At 47.0% G+C, this 26996-nt stretch overlaps 1 protein-coding gene and 2 long non-coding RNA genes across 14 annotated transcripts in view; 2 read left to right on the forward strand and 1 right to left on the reverse strand.

The window, feature by feature from the left end:
• ROBO3 (roundabout guidance receptor 3) overlaps nt 1-26996 on the reverse strand; it is a 329951-nt gene that overhangs the window by 50252 nt on the left and 252703 nt on the right. For all 12 annotated transcript variants that reach the window (XM_083713429.1, XM_083713427.1, XM_083713428.1 and 9 more), the window contains exons 3-8: nt 25312-25469; nt 22950-23070; nt 20778-20916; nt 17721-17848; nt 8208-8332; nt 5591-5762 (exon numbers count right to left, since the gene is read on the reverse strand). In XM_083713429.1, coding sequence (XP_083569555.1) covers nt 5591-5762; nt 8208-8332; nt 17721-17848; nt 20778-20916; nt 22950-23070; nt 25312-25469 — 843 coding nt within the window. The remainder of the gene's footprint in view (nt 1-5590; nt 5763-8207; nt 8333-17720; nt 17849-20777; nt 20917-22949; nt 23071-25311; nt 25470-26996) is intronic.
• LOC310832278 overlaps nt 1-26996 on the forward strand; it is a 76979-nt gene that overhangs the window by 3422 nt on the left and 46561 nt on the right. The window lies entirely within an intron of this gene.
• On the forward strand, nt 11973-17825 carry LOC310832236. The gene is made up of 3 exons (XR_014558185.1): nt 11973-12807; nt 13990-14095; nt 17686-17825. It is a non-coding gene; the product is annotated as an uncharacterized lncRNA (long non-coding RNA).

A 26996-nucleotide genomic window follows, 5' to 3' on the forward strand; every position in this document is an offset into this window, starting at 1 on the left:
GCCCTGCCCCAGCTCTCTTTAACGCCCGCAAAATAACTTTTCTATTCTGTCAGGATAATGCAGGCAATTAAGAATGCATCTTTTCAGAATAGCTTGTTTCTGATTTTAATTTTTTTGTATGGTTTTATGTACATACGGCTCTCAACTGCAAAGGAATCACATGATATTGGGCCCACAATTCTAAACACACAGCTCCTGGTGGATATGAGTCATGCATTTGAGCCATTAACAGGGTCACCCGCAGAGATCTTAGTGGTTGGGCAGGGATATAGGGGATTGGCAGCCCCTGAGGTATCCTAGGCTCAAATTGCTAAGGGCCTTGCAAATTAACACAAGAACCTTGAACCTTCCCCAGGAATGTATGAGCATCACGTGCGGACTTTGGAGCACTGGAGTTAATGTGCTGGCGATAGTGTATCCCCACAAAACTGGAGCCCCTGGACCAAGGGTAGCTCCACATAGAGCGCACTGAAGTAATCAAGTCTTGAGGTTACCAACACATGCCTCTTATGACATCTTGCCCTGCACCATATTGGATTTGTAGAGAAGATAGCTTCTTAATAAAGTACACCCTGCTCAGTGCAGAAAATGCCCAGCGTGACAGCAATTTGATTGTGCTGTTCTTTCTGTAGCTAAGTTGTTATTTACGAATATACGCCATGAAATTCCACCCACCACCCTCCTACTACTCCCACTTCTACCTACGTAACTTGACAACATTTCATTAAATAATTGTTGATTTTGATGAAGCACAGCTTGCTTGGGAGAATGGGAGGCGCAGGGGGGGCAGGGGAGAAGCCCCCCCCAAGTCCTATTGTTAGGTGGTGGTAATGAAGGAAATTGCCTACACAGCTATTCTTTCTCTTTCCCTCGGAACCTCCCCCACCCCTCCAATTCTTTGCAGTGATTTTAATAAAAGTGAAAGGTTTTCTGACCAAGCCAAGCCCCTTCTATGCTTTCCAGGCATCTGAATATTGCCAAGGAAACAGACAAAATGATATTAGCAGCAAGAAGAAAAAGGGGACTGCTAGGGCTCAAGACGCGGGTGGCACTGTGGGTTAAACCACAGAGCCTAGGACTTGCCGATCAGAAGGTCGGCGGTTTGAATCCCCATGACAGGGTGAGCTCCCATTGCTCGGTCTCTGCTCCTGCCAACCTAGCGGTTTGAAAGCACGTCAAAGTCCAAGTAGATAAATAGGTACCGCTCCAGCGGGAAGGTAAACGGCATTTCCGTGCACTGCTCTGGTTCGCCAGAAGCGACTTAGTCATGCTGGCCACATGACCTGGAAGCTGTACGCTGGCTCCCTAGGCCAATAAAGTGAGATGTGCCCTGCAACCCCAGAGTCGGCCACGACTGGACCTAATGGTCAGGGGTCCCTTTACCTTTAGGGCTCAAGAAAGATTCTTCAGTGATTTGGTGTGAAATTTCCTCCAGGTAACAGCCGACGGGTGTGCAACCTGTGGATGTCCGTAACTTGGACTACAACTTCCATCATCCCTGACCAATAAGCATGCTGTTGGGAGCTGGAGTCCAACAAGGTGTGGAGGGCAATTGGGTCCTTCATTCAGGTAATGGCCAAACAAACACTGAGACTAGGGGACGACAAAACTAAAGGAATGGCTGGTCACTTCCTCCCGTTTCAGAAAGCTCTGGAGGGATCAGTATTTTTTGGGGGGCAGATGCATATTCTTAACTAGTACTCATAGAATTGTAGAGTTGGAAGGGATCATAAGAACCATCTAGTCCAGCCCCCTGCAATGCAGGAATTCCACCCCCCAGCAGGGTTCAAACCCACAACCCAGAGATTAAGAGTCTCATGGTCTATTGACTGAGCTACTGACAATGAACTGCACACTGGTGTCATCCTTTAGGATACACCATGTCTTTTCTCTCTTTTTAAAAAATAAAATTTAATTTTCCAAAATAATAAAACTTTTAATAATAACTGGGTACAAGCCTAGCTATATAATACAATCTCCACAAAAACAACAACATTGCATCGAGTACGTTGTGTCATTTAAAACATGTTCTTAAGTCATTAATGGTTAATACAGTGGTACCTTGGGTTAAGAACTTAATTCGTTCTGGAGATCTGTTCTTAACCTGAAACTGTTCTTAACCTGAAGCACCACTTTAGCTAATGGGGCTGCCTGCTGCTGCTGCACCACTGGAGCACGATTTCTGTTATCATCCTAAAGCAAAGCTCTTAACCCGAGGTAATAATTCTGGGTTAGCGGAGTCTGTAACCTGAAGCATATGTAACATGAAGCATATGTAACCTGAGGTACCACTGTATAGCATCACCACCGACAAATTTCAGCTGATGGGGCAGAGAATTGTTATCTTTTCCCCTTCCATATAAAAGAAAGGTGTGTCAACAAAGCTATCTCTCTAAGCAACACCTTTTGCTACTCTTCTAAGCCAGGTTAGTCGCTCTGAGATAGTTACATCCCAAATGCTGTTGAACCATATCTTGAGGGGTAGCTCAGCCTGAGATTTCCAAAAATATGTTAGTACCAAACGTCTGGACATCAGTAAAAAGAACACTAAATCTTTATGTCAGATGGTGAGGTCAGAATCTATGTTTATTGAAAACAGGGCTAAAGCTGGATTTGGTGAGTTCTCCATACACAAGAAAAACCAACAAGACACAACAAAATCTAAGTTTGCAGAGTCTGTTGCCCCCTCCTGCAAAAAATAAGAAAAATAATATCCTGGTTGTTTATATTTTAGGATTTGTCTGAGATGATATTTTCAATGCTCACATGTAACCCAAATGGACAGATCCTATGAAGCCCAACCCTTGTAGGTCTTAGTGAAAAGTCAGGAGAAAGATTCTTAAGGTTATTATTGGGGATGGGGGGGGGGCTGCAAAGCCCATGTACCTGAGAAGTCTTTTCTTAGAATCACAGACCTTTAGAGCTGGAAGGGATCTTTGAGGTCATCAAACCCAACCCACAGCCTCTCTGAAATTTCCACTCATTTGTTTTAGTCTTGCCCTCTTATCCTCTCGTTTCCCCCAGCTGCCACCCCCATCATTACTTTCTCAGATATGCATTTAAAAGAAGGAGAGAAACTGCTCTAATGTAACAAACTACTTAAGATTCCATCAACTTATTTTTTCAGTTTGACGCTGCGGGTCATGTTAGTAGCAGCATTTCATTATTTTTGGTTAGATACAAAGGCAAGATGTTGATTTAAATATGGGGCGATGACAGTAAAAAATAGTTGTGAATCATATGCAAAAATATGGATGGAAGAGAACGTGAACAGCAATCCTCCCCCCCCCCCACAGACCCTTAGGGTACCCTCTTACATTTTAAAAATAATAATGGCATAACAGGTTCAAACCACAGAATGGATGGTTGTCAACACGCCAGGGGCTCATGCCATCCTCTTTGTTACAACAGCTTTCCCCACTTCCTGTTCAGCAGGAACAGAAACTTGTCATGATAATGTCTGAATAGGCCAATATAGTGGTACCTCGGGTTAAGTACTTAATTCCTTCCTGAGGTCCGTTCTTAACCTGACACTGTTCTTAACCTGAAGCACCACTTTAGCTAATGGGGCCTCCCGCTGCTGCCGTCCCGTTGGAGCACGATTTCTGTTCTCATCCTGAAGCAAAGTTCTTAACCTGAGGTACTATTTCTGGGTTAGCGGAGTCTGTAACCTGAAGCGTATGTAACTCGAGGTACCACTGTAATGGTTTAGGCCTGCCCATCCATTTTTATTTTATTTCACAGAATTTGTATACTACTTAATTGTAAAAAAAGAATCCCCTCTAAGTACTTCACACAAAAAACATACATTAAAGTTATCTATAAAAGTCAGAGTTTTAAACAAGTTAACCTTTAAAAAAAAAACCAGCTGTTAAAATATACGTTACAAAAAACAACAACACTTTAAAACACGTACCAGCTTTACGTATCAGGGTAAGCCTGCCTTAAGAAGAAGGTTTCTAGCAGCTGCCAAAAATAGTACATTGAAGGAGCTTGCCTAATGTCAATGGGCAGGGGGTTCCAGAGTGCAGGTGGTGCTGTGTTAAAATATTGATTGCTTACAGCAGGGGTGGCCAACTCCCAAGAGAGTCTACTCACAGAGTAGACTCCCAATCTACTCACAGAGTTAAAAACTGGTAGTGATTTACCCCCTTTTGGTGGGTTCAGGTCAAAGTTGTTGAGCTTCTTTGAGGTGAGCCAATGATCTACCAGTAATCTACCACAGACATCCAGTGATCTACGATGTACCTGTTAGATGTGCCTGGCTTACAGGTGCAGACAGACAATTTAGCAATCAGACTATGGGATCTGATTCAGGTTTTGAGGGCAAGTGCGAACCTAGTTGGCTAATTTGGACATTGCAGCAAACTATGCTTATCGCTAAATGGAGAGGAAGATGGGAGACAGAGGAAAGTGGTGAGAGGAGCTAATGCCAGAGGCTTATTTCCAATCCTCTAAACCAGCAGTTTTCAACATGGGGTGCCTTGAATGAGAGTCAGGGGGCCTTGGGCAACACCGGCCCTTGTCCCTCTTTCCTTCTCTCCCTCCTCTGATGCCCCCTCACATCTCTGCTGCCCCAAGGCTGGAGAAGTATCTGAAGAAGTGTGCATGAACACAAGAGCTCATACCAATAACAAACTTAGTTGGTCTCTAAGGTGCTACTGGAAGGAATTTTTTTATTTTGTTTCGACTACGGCAGACCAACACGGCTACCTACCTGTAGCCCCAAGGCTTGTTTGCCTCATGTCCACCTTTGGCCAGTCTCTGTCAGGCTGCTAAGGCTGGGGGGCATCCTTTTTCCAGCCCCTATGGGGCGGCATGAGGAGGCACCTCTCTTTGAGGCAGGGGGTGGAGACTCAGAGACACCCAAGGAGAGGGGAGAGGAGGCTGAGGGAAGACTCCACAAGGGAGGGTGTTCGAAAAAGGACGAGGGGCTGCCAGCTCTACAGGCAAGGGGTGACATAACTGGGTTTCTGAGGCTCAGAGTGTGTTTCCTCAAAGGGGAGCCGCAGAAAGAATGTAGTTGGTCAAGGGAGCTGTGGACTCGAAAAGGTTAAAAACGATGGTTTGGAGGATCATTTGAATTGAGCCACTGTGACTCTCTAACAAATTGTTTTTTGTGATTTATGACTTCACAATTCTCACTGACAACGTGATTCTAACTATCTTGCTCGGAAATGTTTTACTAAATTGATAGGAATTTACTCCCAGGTAAGGGAGGTCAGGGCTGCAACCCCCCCCCTCTCTCTCACACACACACACACTACCACCATGTTTAAGGCAGGAGCCGCTCTCACTTCCAGCTAAGTAATAAATGAAATTGGATCCAAGAATTGCTAAACTGTGAGTCATCCCCAGAGGCTGAGAAACTTTGGGATTACTCCCTCCCTCCTTAATAAGTGGCTATTTGATTTGAAGGAACATGATAAGCATGTCTGTGCATTACTTGCCTTGCCGCCACCCCCACTCCCCAGGAGTAGGGAAGCATTTCTTGCCATTTAAATCTGTGTGGAGTCAGTGTACATCAGCGCCTCTCGCTCCAAACTGTCCCAGGCGTGAAAAATTTATCTTCCACTCGCAGATAACTTACCATCTTCCACTTCCAGGAGAGCTTTCGCCAGGATGCTCCCTGCCACACTAATGGCTTGACACATGTAGTAGCCCGAATCTGAGGTCTGCACATCCATAATGTTCATCTCGCCGCTTGGAGACACAGAAAAACGGCCCATCGCTTGAGGGGGCTGGCTAGGAAAAAGCAGGATCTGCAGAAAATAAAATGGGAAAAAAAGGCGTTTTCAATTCCATCCCCTGGAAACATGAAAGAAGAATGGTTGCCAATATGGCCTAGGGTTGCCGTCCAGTTCCCCACTGCCCAGTTCCCAGAATGTCTCCCTCTTGAGAGACACAGTAGTTCCCCCCCTTGCTTCTGTGGGATGTTGTCATGGGATCAAAAAGAGATAATGGGCGAATCTCCAAAGATGCTTAAGAAAAAGGTACCTTGTACAGTGGTGCCTCGCAAGACGAAATTAATTCGTTCCGCAAGTCTTTTTGTCTTGCGAGTTTTTCGTCTTGCGAAGCACGGTTTCCCATAGGAATGCATTAAAAATCAATTAATGCGTTCCTATGGAAACCGCCTTCAGACCAGGTCCGGGGACAGTCTGTCCCCCGACCTCTTCTGAAGGCCGGTGGGGGGCGAAAGTCTTTGCTCCCCCCCCCGCCTGCCTTCCCGGGACAGCGGAGACTTCTCCGCTGTCCCGGGGCGGTCTTAAAATGCTGGCGGGCGGCAGCGAATCCTTCGCTGCCGTCCCCTAGCATTTTAAAAGCCCCTGGGACAGCGGAGACTTCCCGGGGCGATTTTAAAATGCTGGCGGGCAGCAGCGCTGCCGCCCGCCAGCATTTTAAGATCACCCCAGACAGCGGAGAAGTCCTCCGCTGTCCCGGGGTTTTTAAAATGCTGGTGGGTGGCAGCGCTGCCGCCCGCCAGCATTTTAAGATCACCCCAGACAGCGGAGAAGTCCTCCGCTGTCCCGGGGTTTTTAAAATGCTGGTGGGCGGCAGCGCTGCCGCCCGCCAGCATTTTAAGATCACCCCAGACAGCGGAGACTTCTCCGCTCCCGGAGCGATTTTAAAATGCTGGCGGGCGGCAGCGCTGCTGCCCGCGAAGCCTTCGCTGCCGCCCACCAGCATTTTAAAATCGCCCCGGGAGCGGAGAAGTCTCCGCTGTCTGGGGTGATCTTAAAATGCTGGCGGGCGGCAGCGCTGCTGCCCGCGAAGCCTTCGCTGCCGCCCACCAGCATTTTAAAAACCCCGGGACAGCGGAGGACTTCTCCGCTGTCTGGGGTGATCTTAAAATGCTGGCGGGCGGCAGCGCTGCTGCCCGCCAGCATTTTAAAATCGCCCCGGGACAGTGGAGGAATTATCCGCTGTCCCGGGGCGATTTAAAAGCCCCCGGGAAGGCAGGCAGGGGGGACAAAGACTTTCGCCCCCCACCGGCCTTCAGAAGAGGTCCTGGACCTCTTCTGAAGGCGGGGGGGGGGGCAAAAGTCTTTGTCCCCCCTGCCTGCCTTCCCGGGAGAGCGGAGAAACGCAGCGCTGCGTTTCTCCGCTCTCCCGGAAGGCAGGCAGGGGGGAGCAAAGACTTTTGCCCCCCGCCCGCCTTCAGAAGAGGTCCAGGACCTCTTCTGAAGGCCGGTGGGGGGCGAAAGTCTTTGCTCCCCCCCCCGCCGCCTGCCTTCAAAAGCCATCCGGGATAGCGGGAAGCGCTTCCCTGCTATCCCGGACTGCTTTTAAAATGCTGGCGGTGGGGAGCAAAGCCTTTCGGCCCCCGCCGGCCTTCCTGGACCTCTTCTTTTAACATTATTGGCAGCAGCAGTAGCACAGATCGTTCCTTTTGGCGGGGGGGGGGGGTGTTATCGGCTTGTTGTTTTTATTGTCATTACACATAATGGAACCTTGGTTTTTGAATGTAATCTGTTCCAGAAGACCATTCAGCTTCCGAAATGTTCAAAAACCGAAGCAGGCATTTCCAGAAGCATTTCTGTCCGGAAAACACAATACGGAAGCTGGATGGCATGTTCGATTTCCAAAAAGTGTTCGAAAACTGAAGCAGCTACTTCTGGGTTTTCAGTGTTCGAAAGCTGACACATTCGGCTTCCGAGATGTCCGAAAACCAAGGTACCACTGTATTCTGGTTTTTATGTTGATCTTTTCTGTGAACTGCACTGAGACCTCCTGGTATAGGGTGGTATATAAATAATAATAATACAGTGGTACTTCGGGTTAAGAACTTAATTTGTTCTGGAGGTCTGTTCTTAACCTGAAACTGTTCTTATCCTGAGGTACTACATTAGCTAATGGGGCCTCCTGCTGCTGCCGCTGCATGATTTCTGTTGTCATCCTGAAGCAAAGTTCTTAACCTGAGGTACTATTTCTGGGTTAGCTGAATCTGTAACCTGAAACGTATGTAACCTGAAGCATCTGTAACCCGAGGTACCACTGTAATAATGCCACCTCTCCAACACAGAAACTCCCCCATCCATCCCTAACATTATACCCTCCCCATCATACTCCTGCATGGAATTTGACCACATGTGACAACTGCATCTCAGAACAAAAGCAAGCCGAAAGATTCAGCATGCGCACACGGGCACATATTTACACAAAAGGAAGGCAAGAGACCATGCTGAATTGGGTAAGGCCGCACCTACCTGGCTACCTTCCTTCTGCCAAAACACGGCTGGCGGTGGGTTTCCTTTGGTCTCGCACTGAAAGGTCACGGTGCGGCCTTGGGCTACAATCTGATCCCGAGGACGGGTCACCAACTGTGGTGGAACTGAGAGAAAAGGAGAGGCAAGACAGGTTTAAGGTTTGGGGGAGTTAAGACCTGGACCCGTCCAGCCCTAGGTTTTTCCTTTCCAAACCCAGCGCTATAGCCCTGGGGTTGGGTAGATGTGCTCCTCTAGATCAACCACGGCTCTCCTCATCTCTGACCTTTGGACATGCTGGCAGGGGCAGGTGCTGAAGTCCAACACCATCATCAGGAGCAGCCTTTCTCAACCTGTGGGTCCCCAGATGTTGTTGAACTACAACTCCCATCGCCCCTAGCTAGCAAGGCCAGAGCTCAGGGATGATGGGAGTTGTAGTCCAACGACATCTGGGGACCTACAGGTTGAGAACCGCTGGTTCTGGAGGGACATAAATTCTCCGTTCTTGTTCCTGGTCGCTATACTCTGCTGTCCTGTCTCTGGGCTATTTGTGTGTGCTTGAAAATAAAGGTTCTGCCCCAAAGACATTGACAGCACTCGATAGCTCGGTTGGTTAGAGCGTGGTGCTGATAACGCTAAGGTTGCAGGTTCAATCCCTGTATGGGGCATATTCCTGCATCACAGTGGGTTGGACTACATGATACTCAGGTTCTCTTACAACTCTATGAGTCTATTAATAGATGTACTTTGTAGCTATCTTTTCACCCTCTTATAAAATAGGGAGGAAATAACTACCTATTCACTGGGAACCTCTTGCGTCATGTGAAATCTCGCCTCTGGAAAAAGAATGTCTGGACAGTCAAATATAGTCCCTTTATGACTTTCTCTCTCTTAACTGGTTTGAACTAATAATAGTTATAGCAGCAGCCAATGAGCTTCATAAGAGTTGGCATCTTTTAATCCAGATGGATTGAAAGACCTGCTGGTCCTCTTGTGGAATGGGGTTGTGAAAATTGTGTTGTATGTTTGTGTGTGATTGTGTGGGTTCTGACCCTCTTCTATCTGGCTCCGACTCATTTATAGCTCATTCATTTGGGGAAGAGGTGGAGCTCACTGGTGCAGTAAACATGCTTTGAGTGCAGAAGGTGCCAGGTTCAGACCCCACCATCTCCAGGTAGGGCTGGAAAAGACCCCTATATGAAACCCTGCAGAGATGCTGCCAGTCAGACCATAAGGAACTAGCTGGACCCATGATCTGATTCTGAATTAGGTGGCTTCCAATGTTTCTAGATATCTGGAGCACCTGCTTTCACAGTATATGGGCAACCCAGAAGATTTTCAAGCAAGAACAGCAAGAGGCATTTAACAAAGGAAGAGATAAAAAAAGGAGAAATGCAAACCACTGGGGTATGATAAAGCAACACAAGCTATAACTTCACAGAGGAAATCAAACATATTAATGTGCTTCCAGATAGGCTTGGACTTTTATTTATTTATTTAAAACCCAGTCTATAAATGCATGCAAAGGATATCATCTTGCAATGGAAGAAAGGAAAGGAGGAGACAGAGAGAGGCAAGAGAAAAAAAAGACCCTCTAAATCAGCCACCTGGCCATAAATAATGCTGCAGATTTAAATTCCTCCCTGAGCACCTCTGCCTGGTTTGGAACCTTTTCTCTCCTCTCAATGCAAGACAAATGGCACCGGGTTTTACAAATGCTAATCGCCTGCCTTATCTCCTCTTTGCCCTCCCTCCCAAACTACCTAGAGAAGGAGAGAGAGAGACAATGCCCCATTCCTCTTGCAGAGCTGTAAAGTATTTATAGGGCACCAGGCACTATAAGAAAGGGAGGGAAGGAGCTTCAGGTGTACTATTGTCATGCTGATCACTGCAAGCCTTACTTTAATGAAGTTGTGAGTGCTAGGTTACCCGCATGCTAATTTTAAAGGGGGGTGACTGCTTGTTAACCAGCCCTCCCCCACCCAGAAGCCTTTTCTGGCAGAGTTTCCATGGAATGGGGAAAAATCCTCCTGATGTTTAATAGTTATTGACCGGCGCTAGAAATGGTTCATGGGAAGGGGTGGGTATGTATGGATCTATGCAGACAGGAGTTAAACTTGCAGCAATGCCCAGTTCCATTGCTGCCTAAAGGTAAATGTAAAGGGACCCCTGACCATTAGGTCCAGTCATGACTGACTCTGGGGTTGCGGCGCTCATCTCGCTTTATTGGCTGAGGGAGCCGGCGTACAGCTTCCGGGTCATGTGGCCAGCATGACTAAGTCGCTTCTGGCGAACCAGAGCAGTGCACGGAAACACCGTTTACCTTGCCGCCGGAGTGGTACCTATTTATCTACTTGCACTTTGACATGCTTTCGAACTGCTAGGTTGGCAGGAGCAGGGACCGAGCAATGGGAGATCACCCCGTTGTGGGGATTTGAACCGCCGACCTTCTGATCGCCAAGCCCTAGGCTCTGTGGTTTAACCCACAGCGTCCCCCGTGTCCCTGTGGCACTTACTCAGCCTCAATGTTGTCTGAATGGGGTGCCCTCATGTTGTGCAAAGTCACTCAATTAGCTTCAGGGATAAGCATGAATTTGAACTCGGGTTTCTCATATCCAAGCCCCCCAAACTCCAGCCAAGTTGCCACAAAGATATTTAGCGCATCTTGATTTACGATATTGGATCAGCCTTCTATCTCATTCTCCTTTGCCTCCAGATCCTAACATCTGAGAGCAAGCAGTGACCCTTTGCTTCAACCCCAAGGGAACCCAATCCTGTCACTACCTGGCAGTTTTGTCTTTCTACTTCCATGCTCATAAAATCACGTTAAGAGACCCATATGCAAAGGCTGTTTTAAAATTTTATACATATTTGAAATAAATGAAGTCACACACAAAAGATTGAGATAGAGTCTCAGATAGGTAGCACACTCCGAAACCTGAAAGTTTTCTGAAATCTCACCCTTCAAAGGTTGGAAAAACAAATTTTTAGGGCCATACTACCAGCACAAAATGTACAAAAGCCTTGGGGTGATTAGGTGCTTAGGATATTTCCTGCCTTGATTTTTATCATCCTGACTTTCCAATGCTTGGTGCAAGCACTGTGGGTAACGAAATCCCCCCCCCAAAAAAAAACATCAAAAGTTGGAGGGTAGGGTCAGGCCGACTTCTACAAACGTCTGTGTAGGGTATTGTAACTTGAGGCTGTGGGTCAGGTTTCGTCACAGTGTCCGGAACAACCTCATTCTCTTTCTCTCCATTTCTCTCCCTCTCCCTCCCCCTCCCTCCCCACGTTTAATGTCCATAAATCCTGCGAGGGAGGGAAGTGAGGAAAAGAATCTGCCAGCCTTTTCTTTTGGGCTGGCAAAGGCCACTTCTCCTTTGCTGAAGGTCAGGCTTTGTCCCCTGGAAATCACTTCACCAAATGATGTGTGTGTGTTATGAGGGAACCTGGCAGCCAGCAGCCACAAGAAGAGTCATTTGGCTGGCACTGAAATCAGAGATCAGCTGCCTTGGGCCGATTCTGCGAGAAGGGGGTGGGGATGAGCAGGGTCCTTCTTAACATGTGCCTGGATGCAAGGCAGGAGACCTCTGACCTTCCAGAGCAACAGCCTGCTGTCTTGGTGATGCCACCTGCTCCACAATCAAATAAAAATGTAAATGGGAGGGAGGGAGGGAGGGAGGGAGGGAGGTCCATTTCAGCTCTTTGGTTAATGGTTGCTGGGAAAGCCCTCTTCCCACATTACACACACACACACACACACACACACACACACACGGACTGCACCAGGCGCCACTTCAAAGGCTGGAGGAGTCTGGATGATGGAAAGGATATTGTGACTCAGGAAATTCATTACTGCCCCTCCAGCAACACCTCACCCCACTTCAAAGGGAAAGATAAAAAAAAGAAACTCAGAGGGCAGGAACGACCTTGGGGCGTCTAAGGAAAATGGTCCCTGCTGCCCACAAATTCAGCATGGAGATAAGAGATGATGGCTGGCCAACCCCCCAACCCCCCTCCAGGCAGGAAATTGAACTGGGTTGCTGGCTGCCTAGCAAAGAAAGGGGGGACCAGGCAGGCAGGCAGCGTCTCCTATCACCTGGCATCTCTCGCTCACCTGTGGGCCCTTATCTTCACAGCTACAAGAAGAGAAGCGTGCTTTGTTAGAGAGGGTGATTTATTGGCAAAAAGAAAAGGGTAGAAGGAGAAGAAGGAGAAGATAAGCCCTTGATGGGGCTGCTGTGCGTCAGAGGAAAGGGCAACAGCAGCTATTCCCAGGGTTGTTATTAGGGATATGTAAGCCACAGATGCAGGGCAAGCCTGTCGACCTGACAAGTGATGTCACAGTACAAAAATGCATTTGAAGGCAAAGGCATGGCGCCATGGACTAGTTCACAAGCAGATATCCCCTACCCTTTCTTTTTATTGCAGCTAAGCGCTTAGAGACTGGGGAAATTCATATTCTGCAATTATCTTTTTCGTTATTTATATAGGGCCAATGGTGTGAAGGGTGCTTTATGGAGGGCAAGTGGTCAGATCGCTGCCCTGAGGAGCTTACAGTCTAAAATTCACCACAGAGGAAGGAAAAAGGAACTCGAGGCAGGTGGGAAACAGGAAAGCAATATGGGGTTGTTTCAGCTGCATGTGTTTTGGGCATAGCTAAGGTAAAGGTAAAGGTACCCCTGAACATTAGGTCCAGTCGTGACCGACTCTGGGGTTGCGGCGTTCATCTCGCTTTATTGGCCGAGGGAGCCGGCGTACATCTTCCGGGTCATATGGCCAGCATGACTAAGCCACTTCTGGCAAACCAGAGCAGTGCACAGAAATGCCGTTTACCTTCCTGCCGGAGTGGTACTTATTTATCTACTTGCACTTTTTGACGTGCTTTCGAACTGCTAGGCTAGCAGGAGTAGGGACCGAGCAAAGGGAGCTCACCCCGTCACACGGATTCGAACCGCCAACCTTCTGATTGGCAAGTCCTAGGCTCTGTGGTTTAACCCACAGTGCCACCCGCATCCCTGGGCATAGCTAAAGGGTGAGTTAAAAGCAGGGGCAGTCCTGGGGTGTGTGTGTGCAAAGGTTGAGCCAAAGGATTGGTAGAGAAGGTGGGTTTTGCAGAAGACTCTGAATGAAGCAAGTGAAGTGATATCAAACCATTGGTCTGGGAGGCAGTTCCAAGCATAATTTTGGGGCTTTCACCAGAAGGTTTCATGTGCAAAAAAGTCAAAAGTCTGGAAACTTTGTGGTATATGTTGAGAACACTGGGGGGGGGGCAGAGGAAATGAATTTATTTTTATAATTTGTACAGTTCTATCACTTACTGGGAGATTGGGCAAATCCTGAAATCAGTTCATTCACTGAATTGTAAGCAGCAAGCATCTCCAACACAATTTTGTTTTATCCCATGTATGCAGCAATCACCTTGCTTCAAATGGTGGTAGGAAAAAACTCTTTCCCATGAGACTCATCAATGTGGATAAAGTCTTGGCAAAATAGGGTATAGGCAATGGAAGGAAATTTGATTATCAGTGGGAAAGTTACATTCTTCTTAGAAGAGGGGTAGTAAATGTGGTGCCCTCTAGGTGTTCCTGGACCACAACTCTGATCATCTCCGGCCAATTGCCATGATGTCTGAGGCTCATGGGACTTTGAGTCTGACAATGCCTGGAGGTTATCACGTTGGCTGCTCTTCTTGAAAAACAGAGAAGATTCCAAGAGAGTCAGGACTGAAATGTGCCCATTGTGGAAGACAGAAGCCAAGCACAATCCTATATATTCTTTCCAGAAACCAACTGCTGAAAACATGGTCCAGTTCAGATAGCACTTGAATCCTGGGAGCACAAAGGAATGAAAACACTAATGGCAGCAATCCAACATGCAAGTACCAGGAAGTAAGTCTCTCTAAACTCAGTGGGACTTACTGTTGAGTAGAGAAACATGGGATTACACGCAGGTCTGTAATCTTATGCATCCTTACCTGGGTTTAAGATAAGGAGTATGCCAAGTGCATAGGATTACATGGTAAATTGGGCATCTTAGCCTTATCTTAGAACAGTGGTGGCCAAACTTATCCCTCCAGCTGTTTTGGGACTACAACTCCCATCATCCCTATCTAACAGTGGTCAGGGATGATGGGAATTGGCCACCACTGTCTTAGAAAAACAGTGCTGGAGAGTACCCAAATGCTGTACCACCTTGTTTCGTTGGAAAATGATGGGGATGGAGGAATGCACAAAGATCTATACCAGCCTTCCACTTCCTGATGCCCTCCAATTGTTTTGGACTCCCAGCTCCCAATATCTTTGACCACTAGCCATGTTGGTTGGGGCTGATGGGAGCTGAAGTCCAACTTTTAGAGGCCACCAGGTTGGGCAAGCAAGGCTAATTAGACAACCAGGCACAATGAGTTCCTCTTAGCACTGGGCAACCAGAACACAGAACTCACACAGGAAAAAAACTGCTCTCACTGTGGTTTCAAAAAAATAAATGAAAAGAAAAGCAGGGAGAAGGCACATGCACAAAACCGACCAAGGAACTTCAACCCTTAGTCATCCCAGCATGCAGCAGTGTTAATGAGATGAAATGAATACTTACGGAATGGGCCAACTGGACCAAAGAGAACATATGAAAAAAAACAAAAAAATAAAAAAGCATGAGATGAGTTGGATCAAATTAATCTGGCATGAATGTTTAAAGCGTCAACAAGTAGGGAGACCCAGAATTAGAGTGCAAGGCTAACCAAAGGCCAAATCTGAGCCGATCTCTTTGCCAAAGCGATATGAAGTACAGATGTACTCTGTGGCATGCTACAACCACAGATTTCCCTTCCTTTAGAGACATGCCAAAGCTGGAGAAGCCTCTGCTAATGCTATAAAGTCTTCTTGTTTGGACTGAGCTTTAGTGACCAGAGTTAATACTGGGAGAGGAGATGGATGTTTAGTTTAGGTTTTATTCTTCTACAGTTTGCCAGAGACTTCACTGAGATTTTTATTACAAATAAAATTCAATTTCATGCTATGGGCTTTTAATAGAAGGGTGGTCTGTTTTGAACCTTTGGGACAGGGCAGAGGTAAAATGCAAAAACTGAATATGTTAAGTAGGGAAATAATGTGGCTCTAGGACACATTAATAAGCAGCTGTGCATCTTCTTAAACCCAGGCTGGGAATTAGCAGAGAATGCAAGGAACTGCAAGACCCGCAGCCAAGATGTTGCTGTTGTACCTTACAGGTGAAACAAATTCCAGTTACAATGTGTGTTCCTGTGGCCACTGATCTCAAGAGCATGAAGCAAACTGAGAAAGAAACCCATCAGGGCCAAACTTTGGGACAGAAGTCTAGGGCACAGCTAGTTCCAGAGAATGACAAGCTTGGACATTTGCTGGAGGTCTAAGACCAGCAGAGGGCCCACCCCATTGACCGTGTTACCATTTCCACTTTGCCAAGAAGATCTGATGCCACCTCTCAATTGGGCTCTCAATTGGAACACCCCGCCTCTTCCTTGTTAACAGGGCCCACTGAGGGCCCACTCACTCCTAGAGACGGCATTGGGCCCTGCTCAGCAGATATGAACAGGAATCTCCCCCAATGCTTCAGGAAGTGATGGGTGGTGGGGAGGGCGCCCAGAAGACTATTCAGCCCAAAGCCGAACCTTACCTTACAATGAAAACAGTGATGCACTAAGCACACCTGGGGTATTTATCAGTGGAGATTTGCCATGCACTCTCAGGAGCAAGGCGTAGGCTTGGTCCCACTAGAATGGTCTTTCTAAGAGCTACTTCTTATTTAATTCAGTAAGAAGCATCCGATGGGATAAAGAAAGGGGTATGCTCTGGGAGTGAGGGCCAAATCTGTCCCTATTTCCTGGTTAATCCCACTTTTTGAGGGAAAGAATAGGAATGTTTTCCCCTTTCGACACTTTGCTGGTTGCAGCTCAGTTTCCCCTCTGCCTAGAACACACCGTGTCTTATTCCGTTCTTTATTTTATACACATCTCATGCAATACATCTCACAGCCAAGAGACCCATCAGTTTATAGGTCTATATGTGCTACAGCACACAATTGACTTGTATCGAGCCGCAGTTAGAAGGAATGTTTTTACAGGATGTGATTTGCAAAATTCGGAAGAAGAGGAAGCCTGGTTTGTAAAGTTGGATGGGTGTCCAATGTTTCTCTGTTGTTCTGTGTGCCATCTCTCTATTCTGTGTTCCAGCCTGCCTGCATTCCAGTTTAACTTGGAAACATTTCTGCAATTCATTTTGGAATTGTCGCATGTGACATTGGCCATAGTTTTCAGCTGATGTCTCCATTTTACAGCACATAAACATCATGCACACTGAACAATCACTGCACAAAAGGGAATCCTGATATGATAATACCATTCTTTTTGTGCAGTGCTGTAATTAATGTATCTACGCGCTTGTGTGCATCCAAAACCTATCATTGGTGGGTGGCAGAGATATGGCCAACTGAAAATTGAGACCAACTGTGAATGCTTAGTAATGTGAATAAAACAGTCCTGGAAATCCAGAACAGGAGAATGACAGGTTGTGCTTTGGGAGTACTGCTCCATGGAGAAGATCAGACAATTCAGAATATGAAGGTAACTTCAGGTGGACAGAATTATGTAAGTAGACTGCAATAAAATGACATAGAAGGCGGTTCAACCAGTTTGAAACAAGGTGTTTCAATTAATAACTTTTTCAGTGACATTGTTCTGGGGAGTGGGGGAGAAATGAATCAGAGCTCTGGAAGGATTGCGGTCACCATTTTGCTTTTCTCAGAATGCTGGGTTTTCAGGCGCACATTGAGAAATTCAAAATGGCGCCACCATTAAAAAATGGCTGCCTTCTGTGCACTTAGGCCTACCGTTACAGCAACTGAGTATTGATAGAAAAATGCACACTTTTAGAGCAGTGACTAAAGCAGGCTTGTTAAAAATGCATCCTTTTTTAAAAAATGAAAATACTGGGGGAAACATATTCTACATTTAGATTTATTTTCTTGCTTATAAAAAAACACACACCAAAAATGCCTTGCAAAAATGTGAAGTTGCTTTATTTGAAAGCAAACCCAAAAAGAAAAGAAAAAGAAGCCCGAGCTAGTGTGGAAGCAGAAATTGAAAGTGCAATTCTATGTGTGTCTACCCAGAGAAAACTCCACTGAGCTCAGTGGGCCTTACTTCAGGTAAAAATGTGCTGATGAAGTGGAAAAATGAATCACTGAAAAACAAAGAGGTGAGGGGCAATGTGCAAAACCACTTCTCCTTGAATTATTGGGTGAATTTTTGCCGAATCAATGTTTCCCGACAGCCTGTGCCCCTGAGTCGTGATTAGTTGACTCTGTTTGCATTAGTTTTTGATGCTGGATTTGGTGCTACTAAGCTACATACAGCAGCTGCCCTGGCAATGTGAGCTGGGTGGACATGTGTTTTTACCCTTTCTTGCATTTATCTTTTCATCACCCCACAATGCACCCTCTTCAGGAACAAACATCTTCAACCAATTGAGACATACTCACCGTGGACGCTAAGGGAGCCTGAGGCCTCAGATTTGCCCACGCTATTCTCTGCCACGCACGTGTAAGTGCCCTCATCCTCTGCACTCACCCGGCTGATGCGCAGAGTGTTGTCATTCTGGACCTCCGATCTTGGAATTAAAGGAAAGAAGCAAAAGAATGAAAGAGTTGTCATGTCACCGAAGCCCAGTTCTAACTGAAGTGGAAAACTTGTGTCTCAGCTGTACCAAAATGCCAGGGGGGAACTGGGTGTTGGTGTAGCCATGTACACAGAAAGTCAGGAAGAAGGGGTTTAGTCTAGCCTTGCATGCAGACAGCTAGCATGTCAATTTGGCTTAGCCTTGCACATATAAAGCTAGCGTGTCAGCTTAGCTGTCAGGATGCTGTCAACGACTCCCAGCTGGTTGCCCAGGAAAGACAAGGAAAACTTTCTTATTTTATTTTTTATTTCAATCTTTACAGAGAGAGGCGCTAGAAGCCAGCCTCTTGGATAAAGGCATTGTCCCGAGTGAATCTCCACCCGCCATATCTCCCTCTTCCTCATTCCTCATTCTCCTCGTCTCCTCTATGGGTGCTGCTACTTGCCCTCTGTCCTGGAGCTCTTTGCTCTCCTACTTTCAAGACTCACCAGGTTCTGGGAGAGAGGGGGTCTGGAATGCTTTCTAATGGCAACGTGTCAGCTGGGTGTTGTTCCAGCTGTCCCATGATTTCCCAGCTTTCCCCCTCATCTGCCTCTGAGCTGCTACCTCCTTCAAACCCCTGTTGTAAATCTATAGACAAACTCCAGCCCTCCAGATGTTTGGGACTACAATTCCCATCATCCCTGGCCACTGGTCCTGTTAGCTAGGGATGATGGGAATTGTAGTCCCAAACATCTGGAGGGCCGGAGTTTGCCTATGCCTAATCTATACTGTCTTCCTCTTCCTTCTCCCTGGAAGGGTCAGGATGGGGGAGGCAGTCTCCACCATTCCTCCTCTGCCCAGTCTCTGACATAAGCCTAGCCTTGCTCACAGAAAGCTAGCATGTCAAGAAGAATTTTAGATTAGCCTTGAGCACAGAAAGCCAGCATGTCAAGAAGGGTTTTAGCCTAGCCTTTCCCCTGACACTCCAAATTGCTATGTGTAAGGAAGTGCTGCTATTCTTCTATTTCATGACTGGGGGAAGGAACATCCCGTCATCTAAACCCCCATCTACAGTCTGAACTGTGCTTGAAGTCTGTTTCTGTTTCTTTGGTGAAGAAAGTCAACACATACTCTCTCCACTCGCCCGTGCTTTTAAAGATGGAGCAAAACAAGCTCACTCGCAAGACTCTTGTTGTGCAAGTCTTGCAAGTCTGTTGAGTACGCTGACACAAACTGCATCAGTGAGGATGTGCATGATGACAGTGACGGGAGGGTGCACTGCATTCTGGGTGACCAGGCTGTGCCTTCTCCTTCTGCCTCTAGTTCCTCCCCCCCTTAGCTGTCGACTGGTGCCCTTTACAGATTCTGTTGTTGTGTTCTTTTCCCCAGCTGGGGCTTCCTCAGTTGGAGCAGCCATATCCTGGGAGAAAGTAGGTACCTGCCTCTTCCAGCCTCTGATCCCCAGTCTCAGCCCTCCCCGCTCCCAATATCATCCTCCTGTTCCTCCTCCTAGTCCATCTCAGCCTGCCAATCCACTCCTGAGTCCAGTGACCCCTCACGACTCAAGACAGACTCAGGGATGATAGCCATCCTGAATGATATGATTTATGCTCAGCCGGATGTGGGGTCACAACTTTTGAGTGTCGTTTGTATACAAACCATGTGCCCCACCACTGAACAATGGCTTCTCTCAAGCCAAAAGCCAGTGTGGTGCGGTGACCAGAGTGTTGGAGCAGGACCTGGGAGACCCGGGTTCAAATCTCCACTCAGCCATTAAGTTCACTGGGTGTCCTGGGGCTAGTTGCTTGTCTCTCAGCCTAACCTACCTCACAGGGTTGCTGTGACAGATACATTGGCGCAGTGTTTGTGGTGTAGTAGTTGGACCTGGGAGCAGGAACTGGGAGATGTGGGTTCAAATCTTCACTCAGCCATGAAGCTCCCTAGGTGACCTGGGGCCAGTCGCTTGTCTCTCAGCCTAACCTACCTCACAGGGTTGTTGTAATGTTAAAATAAGGAAGGGGGAAAGCATGCATGCCACCCTGAGCACTTTGGAGGAAAAGAGAGATATAAATGTAGTAATAGATACTGATAAATAAATACAACTCCATCTGCCACATTCTGAATGCTATGGGTTCCTCTCTGTGACAACTGTCAACAACTAATATACACACTTTTTTCCTTTTTCTTAACTGCAAGTGTTCACTGGAACTGGAAAAACTAAACCCACAAGATAATCCTTCCTAAATAGCCACATTCCCCAGGAACTATCAACTGAATTGAAAAAAGAGCTCTCCTCTTCATGTTCTATGCCACATTAACCATATTAACAATCTTAAGCGAATTTTTAGGGTCAGTGGTGCAGGCAACCTAATCTCTCTCCTCGCCAGCTTCGGAGCATCTTCCCTATCAGATCCCTTGTCTAAAATAAAGAAAGAAAGCGCTTCATTTTCACATTGATACATTTGGGGGCGGGGAGGAGGAAGAGCGATAAAGATGGCTTTAATTGCACCGCACCTTGTGCAATCGCCTGCGCTAATAGGCACTGTCAGGCTCATTGTCCGGGGAATTAAGCACAATTGCTCATCGCCAACCAAGATGAGGGTATCCGAAACAGTGTTGTGGTTTACCCTTTCGGAAGCGTGAGGAAGTGACCTTTCATCGGCTCCGCAGTGAAGCAGATCCGGCCCTCAATGTCTTCCCAGCCATTACTGCTATTGCCAGCAATTTTCATAGCTCTTCTCCAGTGCAAGGTGGCTGACAGACCTTGTTCTAGAGATGGGAATGGCACTGAGAGATGCTGCGTGGCCCCAGGCCATTGGGTCAGTGTGTGGCAAAGGAACAGCCAAGCCCAAACTTGCAATCTACTATCTGCCACCGGGATTGCGAGTTACCCACCTGCCCATCCTGCAAGCCCCAACGGTGAAAAGGCACCACTTACCTCCCTCGAGGAAGCTCCCCTTCCTCCTTACGCCACCGGGATGTGGGCACAGGGTCCCCCTGCACTTCGCAGTGGAAATTCACAGTGTCCTCAGCAAGCACCACTTGGTTGATGGGCCTCTTGATGAACGTGGGTCGCTCTGTCAGGGCACAGACAGGAAATGGTGTTTGAGGAAAAGGACCAGCACAGAGGCAAGCCAACCACTGCTGCCCTGCGCAAGGTCTACCAGCACTGAGGTCTTCCATTCAGCTAGGCCAGTCTTTTTTATTTTCCCACAATGCCCTGGAACAACCCCATGGCATTGTGGGAAATGACCATGATGGTTCCAAGCTGCCTCTGGAGTGCTGTTGCTGTTCCTGCCCACTGTTCTTGCAGTCAGCAGGCCGTGGTCCACGAGTTATTTCCACATAGAGTGGTGCCCTCTCGGATAGTAGTTTATGAGATGGTTCATGGGTGCTCATCTCAGCCTTCTCCCCTGGGTGGTCTCCACCCATTAAAGCGTCCCCACCTACCTGGGAATGAACTCCATTTGATGTGGTAGGTTCTGGATTCTGGGCTCATATGGTTCTTAATTGTAAACTATATATCCGCCAGCAATTTCTAGATCAACTCTGTATCCCCAAATGGAAACAAGAGTTGGAGGTCATCCATTTTCTATTACTGGGGAATGATCAGGAGCTCACCAAGTTAGTGGCTAAATATCTCTATTTGGTTTTAGTCGTCAAAATACACTGCAGACTTCTGATCTCCCCGGAGACCTAGAGATGTGACGATAGACTGCTCTGCCTCCTTTCTTTTAGCAAATGTTTTGTGCCACTGGGGAAGTGGTAATTCTGTATTGATTTGTTTTGGATGTTTGTAGGTGATGCCAATAAAAGGTTTGATGATGTTCCTGCCCTGGGGATCCCCACCAAAATAGCAGGCCGCTTTGTACGGGGTCCCCTGGAGATGGTCCTGGCTTGATAGACAACTTTAGCCATCTCTGTATTCTATTCACATAATCATCAAAAAGCCACAGCATGCCCCTTGGCACCAAGAAAGGGGCACCGAATCGCAATATCAGGTTTAAGCTTAAGACAGGACTCGCTCAGATAGAAGACATTTCCTGCCACAGAAACACTGGAGATGGATAGGACTGTACTTGAGTTACCCCAAAACAGCAGTGTCTGCAAAGGAACATAACTAGCCTTGCAACCCAAAAATAGCTAGCTACAATGCTGTGGAAAACTTTCAAAACCAAACAACAAATTGTAGAATGGCCCTGTGATATGGGCTTTCTGAAACAAGGCTAATTTTCATGGGGAAATGCTCAGTTTGCATGGGAAAATGTTTTTGATTCCCTAGAGACTGATCTAATTTAGCATGTTCGTTTTCTTTGTGTTCAGTAAACAAAGCAACAAACTTGATACTATCATGCTTGCGTAATATTGTTGTTTGCAATTGGTGTCCATTCATTGTTAGTAACGACCTTATGAAACTGAAGGTTTTCCGCAGAAAAATAAAAAATGTTCAGCCCTTCATCACTGATTCCAGTAGTTACGGGCAATTGGGTAGAATCCAGCCTGCTCACATTTTCTTTATATTTCTACAGGACTAGAGACTTGTTTTTTTGTTGTTTTTTTGCTTTTTTAAAAAAAGTAAAGTTGAAGAGTCAAGCAAGAGGTCTGGGCTTTGAGTAAAGGCATTTGCAGACTCATTTTCAATGGAAGAAAGTGCTCTCCAGATTTCCCCAGATACTAATGGTCTTGTTAGATAGTAAAATTCAGGTTTAATTGCTGTTTTAGGGGTTGTTTTTAAAAGTCTGGAATGGATTAATCCGTTTTGCTTTACTTTTTATGGGAAAGCACACCTTGGTTTTGGAACGCTTTGGTTTTGGAACAACCTTCCGGAACGGATTAAGTTTGAGAACCAAGGTAGCACTGTAAATCTATTTTTTTTTAAAAAAAATAATAATTCAAAAAAATAAATAAAGGGGGAAAAGTAAACCGTTCTGTTCTCATTCTCACACCCCTCCCAGGCTGCTTCCAAGCTATAGAAAAAAACTCACAGGGGAACTTATCACAGACCTTGCCTTGTGGGTTTCCCCCTTCCTTTTGACCCTGAGAACTCCACTTTGCCTTTCCCTCTCCGTCCAATTCCCATCTCCCCTGCCAGATCCCTGCTCCTACCTACCAAAGACCACCAGCTCCGCAGGCTCACTGTCCCGTTCTCCAACCATATTGGTGGCCACGCAGATGTACATGCCAGCGTCACTCTTCCTCGTGTTGGACATCATCAGCTTCCCACCTCGGATCTAGAGCAGAGGGGCCAAAAGGAAATCCTGCTTAGAGACAGCTGCACAAACAAGCTCCCTAGGCCAATGTATTGGTGGGGCCCCACTTTCCTCAAGAAGCAGCCCCTGGGCAACTTCCTCTTTTAGAGAACTTCACTAACAACAACAACAACAACAATTTATTATTTGTACCCGAGCCATTCTGGGCGGCTTCCAACAGAGATTAAAAATACATTAAAATGTCACACATTAAAAACTTCCATGAACAGGACTGCCTTCAGATGTCTTCTAAATGACAGGTAGTTGTTTATCTCTTTGACATCTGATGGGAGGGTGTTCCACAGGGCGGGTGCCACTACCAAGAAGGCCCCCTGCCTGGTTCCCTGTAACATGGCTTCTTGCAGCGAGGGAACCACCAGAAGGCCCTCGGAGCTGGATCTCAGTGTCTGGGCAGAACAATGGGAATGGAGATGCTCCTTCAGGTATACTGGGCTGAGGCTGTTTAGGGCTTTAAAGGTCAACACCAACACTTTGAATTATGCTCGGAAACATGCTGGGAGCCAATGTAGGTCTTTCAAGACTGGTGTTATGTGGTCTTGGCGGCTGCTCTCAGTCAGCAGTCTAGCTGCTGCATTCTGGATTAGTTGTAGTTTCCGGGTCACCTTCAAAGGTACCCCCACGTAGAGCACATTGCAGTAGTTCAAGCGGGAGATAACTAGAGCATGCACCACTCTGGCGAGACAGTCCGCGGGCAGGTAGGGTCTCAGTCTGTGCATCAAATGGAGCTGCTAGACAAGCAGCCCTGGATACAGAATTGACCTGCACCTCCATGGACAGCTGTGAGTCCAAAATGACTCCCAGGCTGTGCACCTGGTCCTTCAGGGGCACAGTTACCCCATTCAGGACCAGGGAGTCCTCCACACCAGCCCGCCCCCTGTCCCCCAAGAACAGTACTTCTGTCTTGTCAGGATTCAGCCTCAATCCATTAGCCGCCATCCATCCTCCATAATGAGGGATACGCCTCCCCAGAAATTCACTGGAGTGTGTGCCTCTGGAACTCCCTGCCCAAAGATATCAGGCAGGCACATTTGCCATACAGTTTGTTTGCTAAAGGCTTCCTTTTAAGTAAGCCAGCCCACACATCCAATTTCATTATGTATATCAGGTGAGAGAACTGGGGATTTTTTAGCCCACGGTCCATAATATCTCTTTCTGGGAGAACCTTCTGAGGGCCACATCAAAGTGGTAGGCAGGGCCAGAGGCAAACATTGCTGGAGAGTAACAAATGTCAATGCTACCTTTGCACAGTAGGTTGGTTTCTACACACCTGTCTCAATCCTCCATCCAAGTAATCCAGAGACATTATCAGAGCTCAAGGACACATTCCAGACAGTCAAAAACACTTAGGGTGGGAATCAAGGCCAGTGAGTGGAGCATGCTGGGAATAAATCTGAGGGCCAGATAGTGAAGACTGGAGGGCCAAATTCGTCCCCTGGGCCTGAGGGTTCCCACCCCGATGTACACTTAATTTAAGCATTAATCAAAATGGAAGTAGCAATGGCTGGTTTCACTTACACTTTGATAAATGCTTAGGTTAACTTGCTTTTAACGTTTGATTTTAATAAATGTGTTTTAGTGGACATTTTATATTCTGTTTAAACCACTTAGAGGTTGAAGCAGCATATAAATCCCGCTAAATGAATAAAAATGGATTCTGCACCTTAAACTGGGAGCTGACCTTCTCTAGGGAGAACCGGCTGAGATCACACATTTTCCTGCAAGAGTATTTCAGACCTCAGCGGAATTTTAGGCAATACTCCATCAATGCTCAAGGCTATCTGCCTGCTGCTCCTAACCATGCATTCAGTTCTACTGTGCCCTATCCAGGATATTTTGCCTGTCATGGCCTAAGCTCAGTGCTAAATGCCTTGCATGCAGAAGGTCCATGCTCCTAGCATCTCCAGTTGAAAAGATCAGGTAGCAGGTGGTTGGAGGGGCTGTAGCATCAGCAGTAGAACACAAGCTTTGAAGGTTCAAGGTCTAATCTCTCATCTCTCCATGTATAACTGGGAAAGACTTCTATCTGCTGCTGAGAGTATGTGTAGACAATGTTGAGCTAGATGGACCAATTATTATTATGTAGATTCCTATGTTTCCTCCAAGGTTCTCAGCCTTGAACAGAACGGCAAAACCCAAAGAAATTATTTAGGTTGAAAGAGGTACAGGGCTGCCTTTTTCAAGGGGGGCTTCCCTCAGTCTCACCGTAATGCGCTCATCCTTATCGCTGATGCGGATGTTGTTCTTTTTCCAGGAAATGGTGGGTTCCGGGTGTCCTCTCGGTGGAATGCATTCCATCACAGCTGGCTCGCCCGCTGCCACCACCACATCGCTGGGAGCTTGGCGGAAGTCATCTCGCAAGACTGCAAGGAAGAGAGAAGAGTTTGAGGCTCCCCTTGAGGGGAAATAACAAAAACAGGATGAGGCATTACAGAGACACTTGCAGAGTTCCTTTCTTCCTTGGGTGTTCCACCACCACATTTTTAAAAGCGCCTTGGAATTAATTCTCTGTTGTATACAAGGGTTCTTACAGGACCCTTTATACCCCAGGAGAAAAGCTCTCTGTGTGTGCATGCACATGCACACTAAATCAGATGCAGACAAAACAAATTCAGATCTTCTTGCTGGAGGCATCAATCCTTGCCGTTTGCACAGCAACAGGAGAATCACACAGAAATAACGAGACAAGCCGCTGAGACTTAAGACCAAGGCTGGAGTCTTAGAAGGCTTGGTGAAGCTTGATTGGTCCTTGGAATGCTAAATGCTGCAGCATAAATGGCACCCATGAGGAGCACAGCTCAGCCAATGACGAAACAACTCCAGAGAAACCACAAAAGACCAAGCGGTAGCCTTGTCAGCCATAGCTGAAAGGGCTCCCATTGGCCATGCATTGGTAGTTTACTTCCTGTGTCACATGGACTATATTCTGCTATAAGCCTTGCTGACTGAACTGGGTTCCTCAAGGGTACCTGTAGTGCCACACATAGCCCTGTCAGCTGACCATTCTGTCAGCTGATTCCACAGACCAATCACACTTCACCAAAGGCACTGGCTGCAACAGACATGGGGTTTATCGTGTTAGTGTTACTGGTTATGACGCTGGCTCTTCTGCCCTGATTTCTAATATTCTTTTTACTCCGAAGCATCCCTCTCCCCCCGGTTCACATGCTGTGTTTCTCCCAGCCATCATGTGCACCAAGAAACAGCTTGCAAGGAAGGAGGAAAGAACCTTGGCAGTTGCATTATGAAGAAGCCTGAAAGGACTGCCGTGCCGGATAATGATGGTAAAGCAAAATATGGTCATCTCAGCCAGAGACCAAAACCGGCACATTTTCAATCTAGGAGAAAACCCCTAAGATCAGGGTCACTACAGTTGTCAGGTTTACAATCCCAGATGATTCCCCAAATTGAGAAGCATTAGCAAAGCCTTCCCTGTGGATACAAGACTCCCTACGCTGTTTGCAATAACTGACCCCACTCTTTTACACATAGGGCACGACAGTGGTATTTTTTTGCTGTCCTTCAGCTCATTTCCTCTCTCGTATTTGGCCCTGGCTTTCAGGGCAGCAGGAACTTGCAACTCCTACGCAGGAAACAACGCTCAGCCTGCCACCTGCTCCCTCTGCTACTCGGCCCCGATACGGCCAGCCCTGCCATATGGTCTGGAGGGATGCGCTAAGATTCCCGGGCAACACACCTCACTTTTGCCAAGTGCAGTACGCCAACTTCCTATGCCAGCAGGCGTCATCTCTTGGGACACGGGTTCCAAACGGACGCAAGACTGCGGTAAATAGCATACTCTCCAGTGCAGAGTTGCCTGCCGAACTAGTCAACAGTTGGTGCCACGGATGCAGATAATAAAAGCTTCAGACCCAAAGAGCATTAAGAGA

The sequence above is a fragment of the Podarcis gaigeae genome (assembly GCF_964106915.1).
Source record: "Podarcis gaigeae genome assembly, chromosome: 15".
In the NCBI taxonomy this organism is placed as follows: domain Eukaryota; kingdom Metazoa; phylum Chordata; class Lepidosauria; order Squamata; family Lacertidae; genus Podarcis; species Podarcis gaigeae.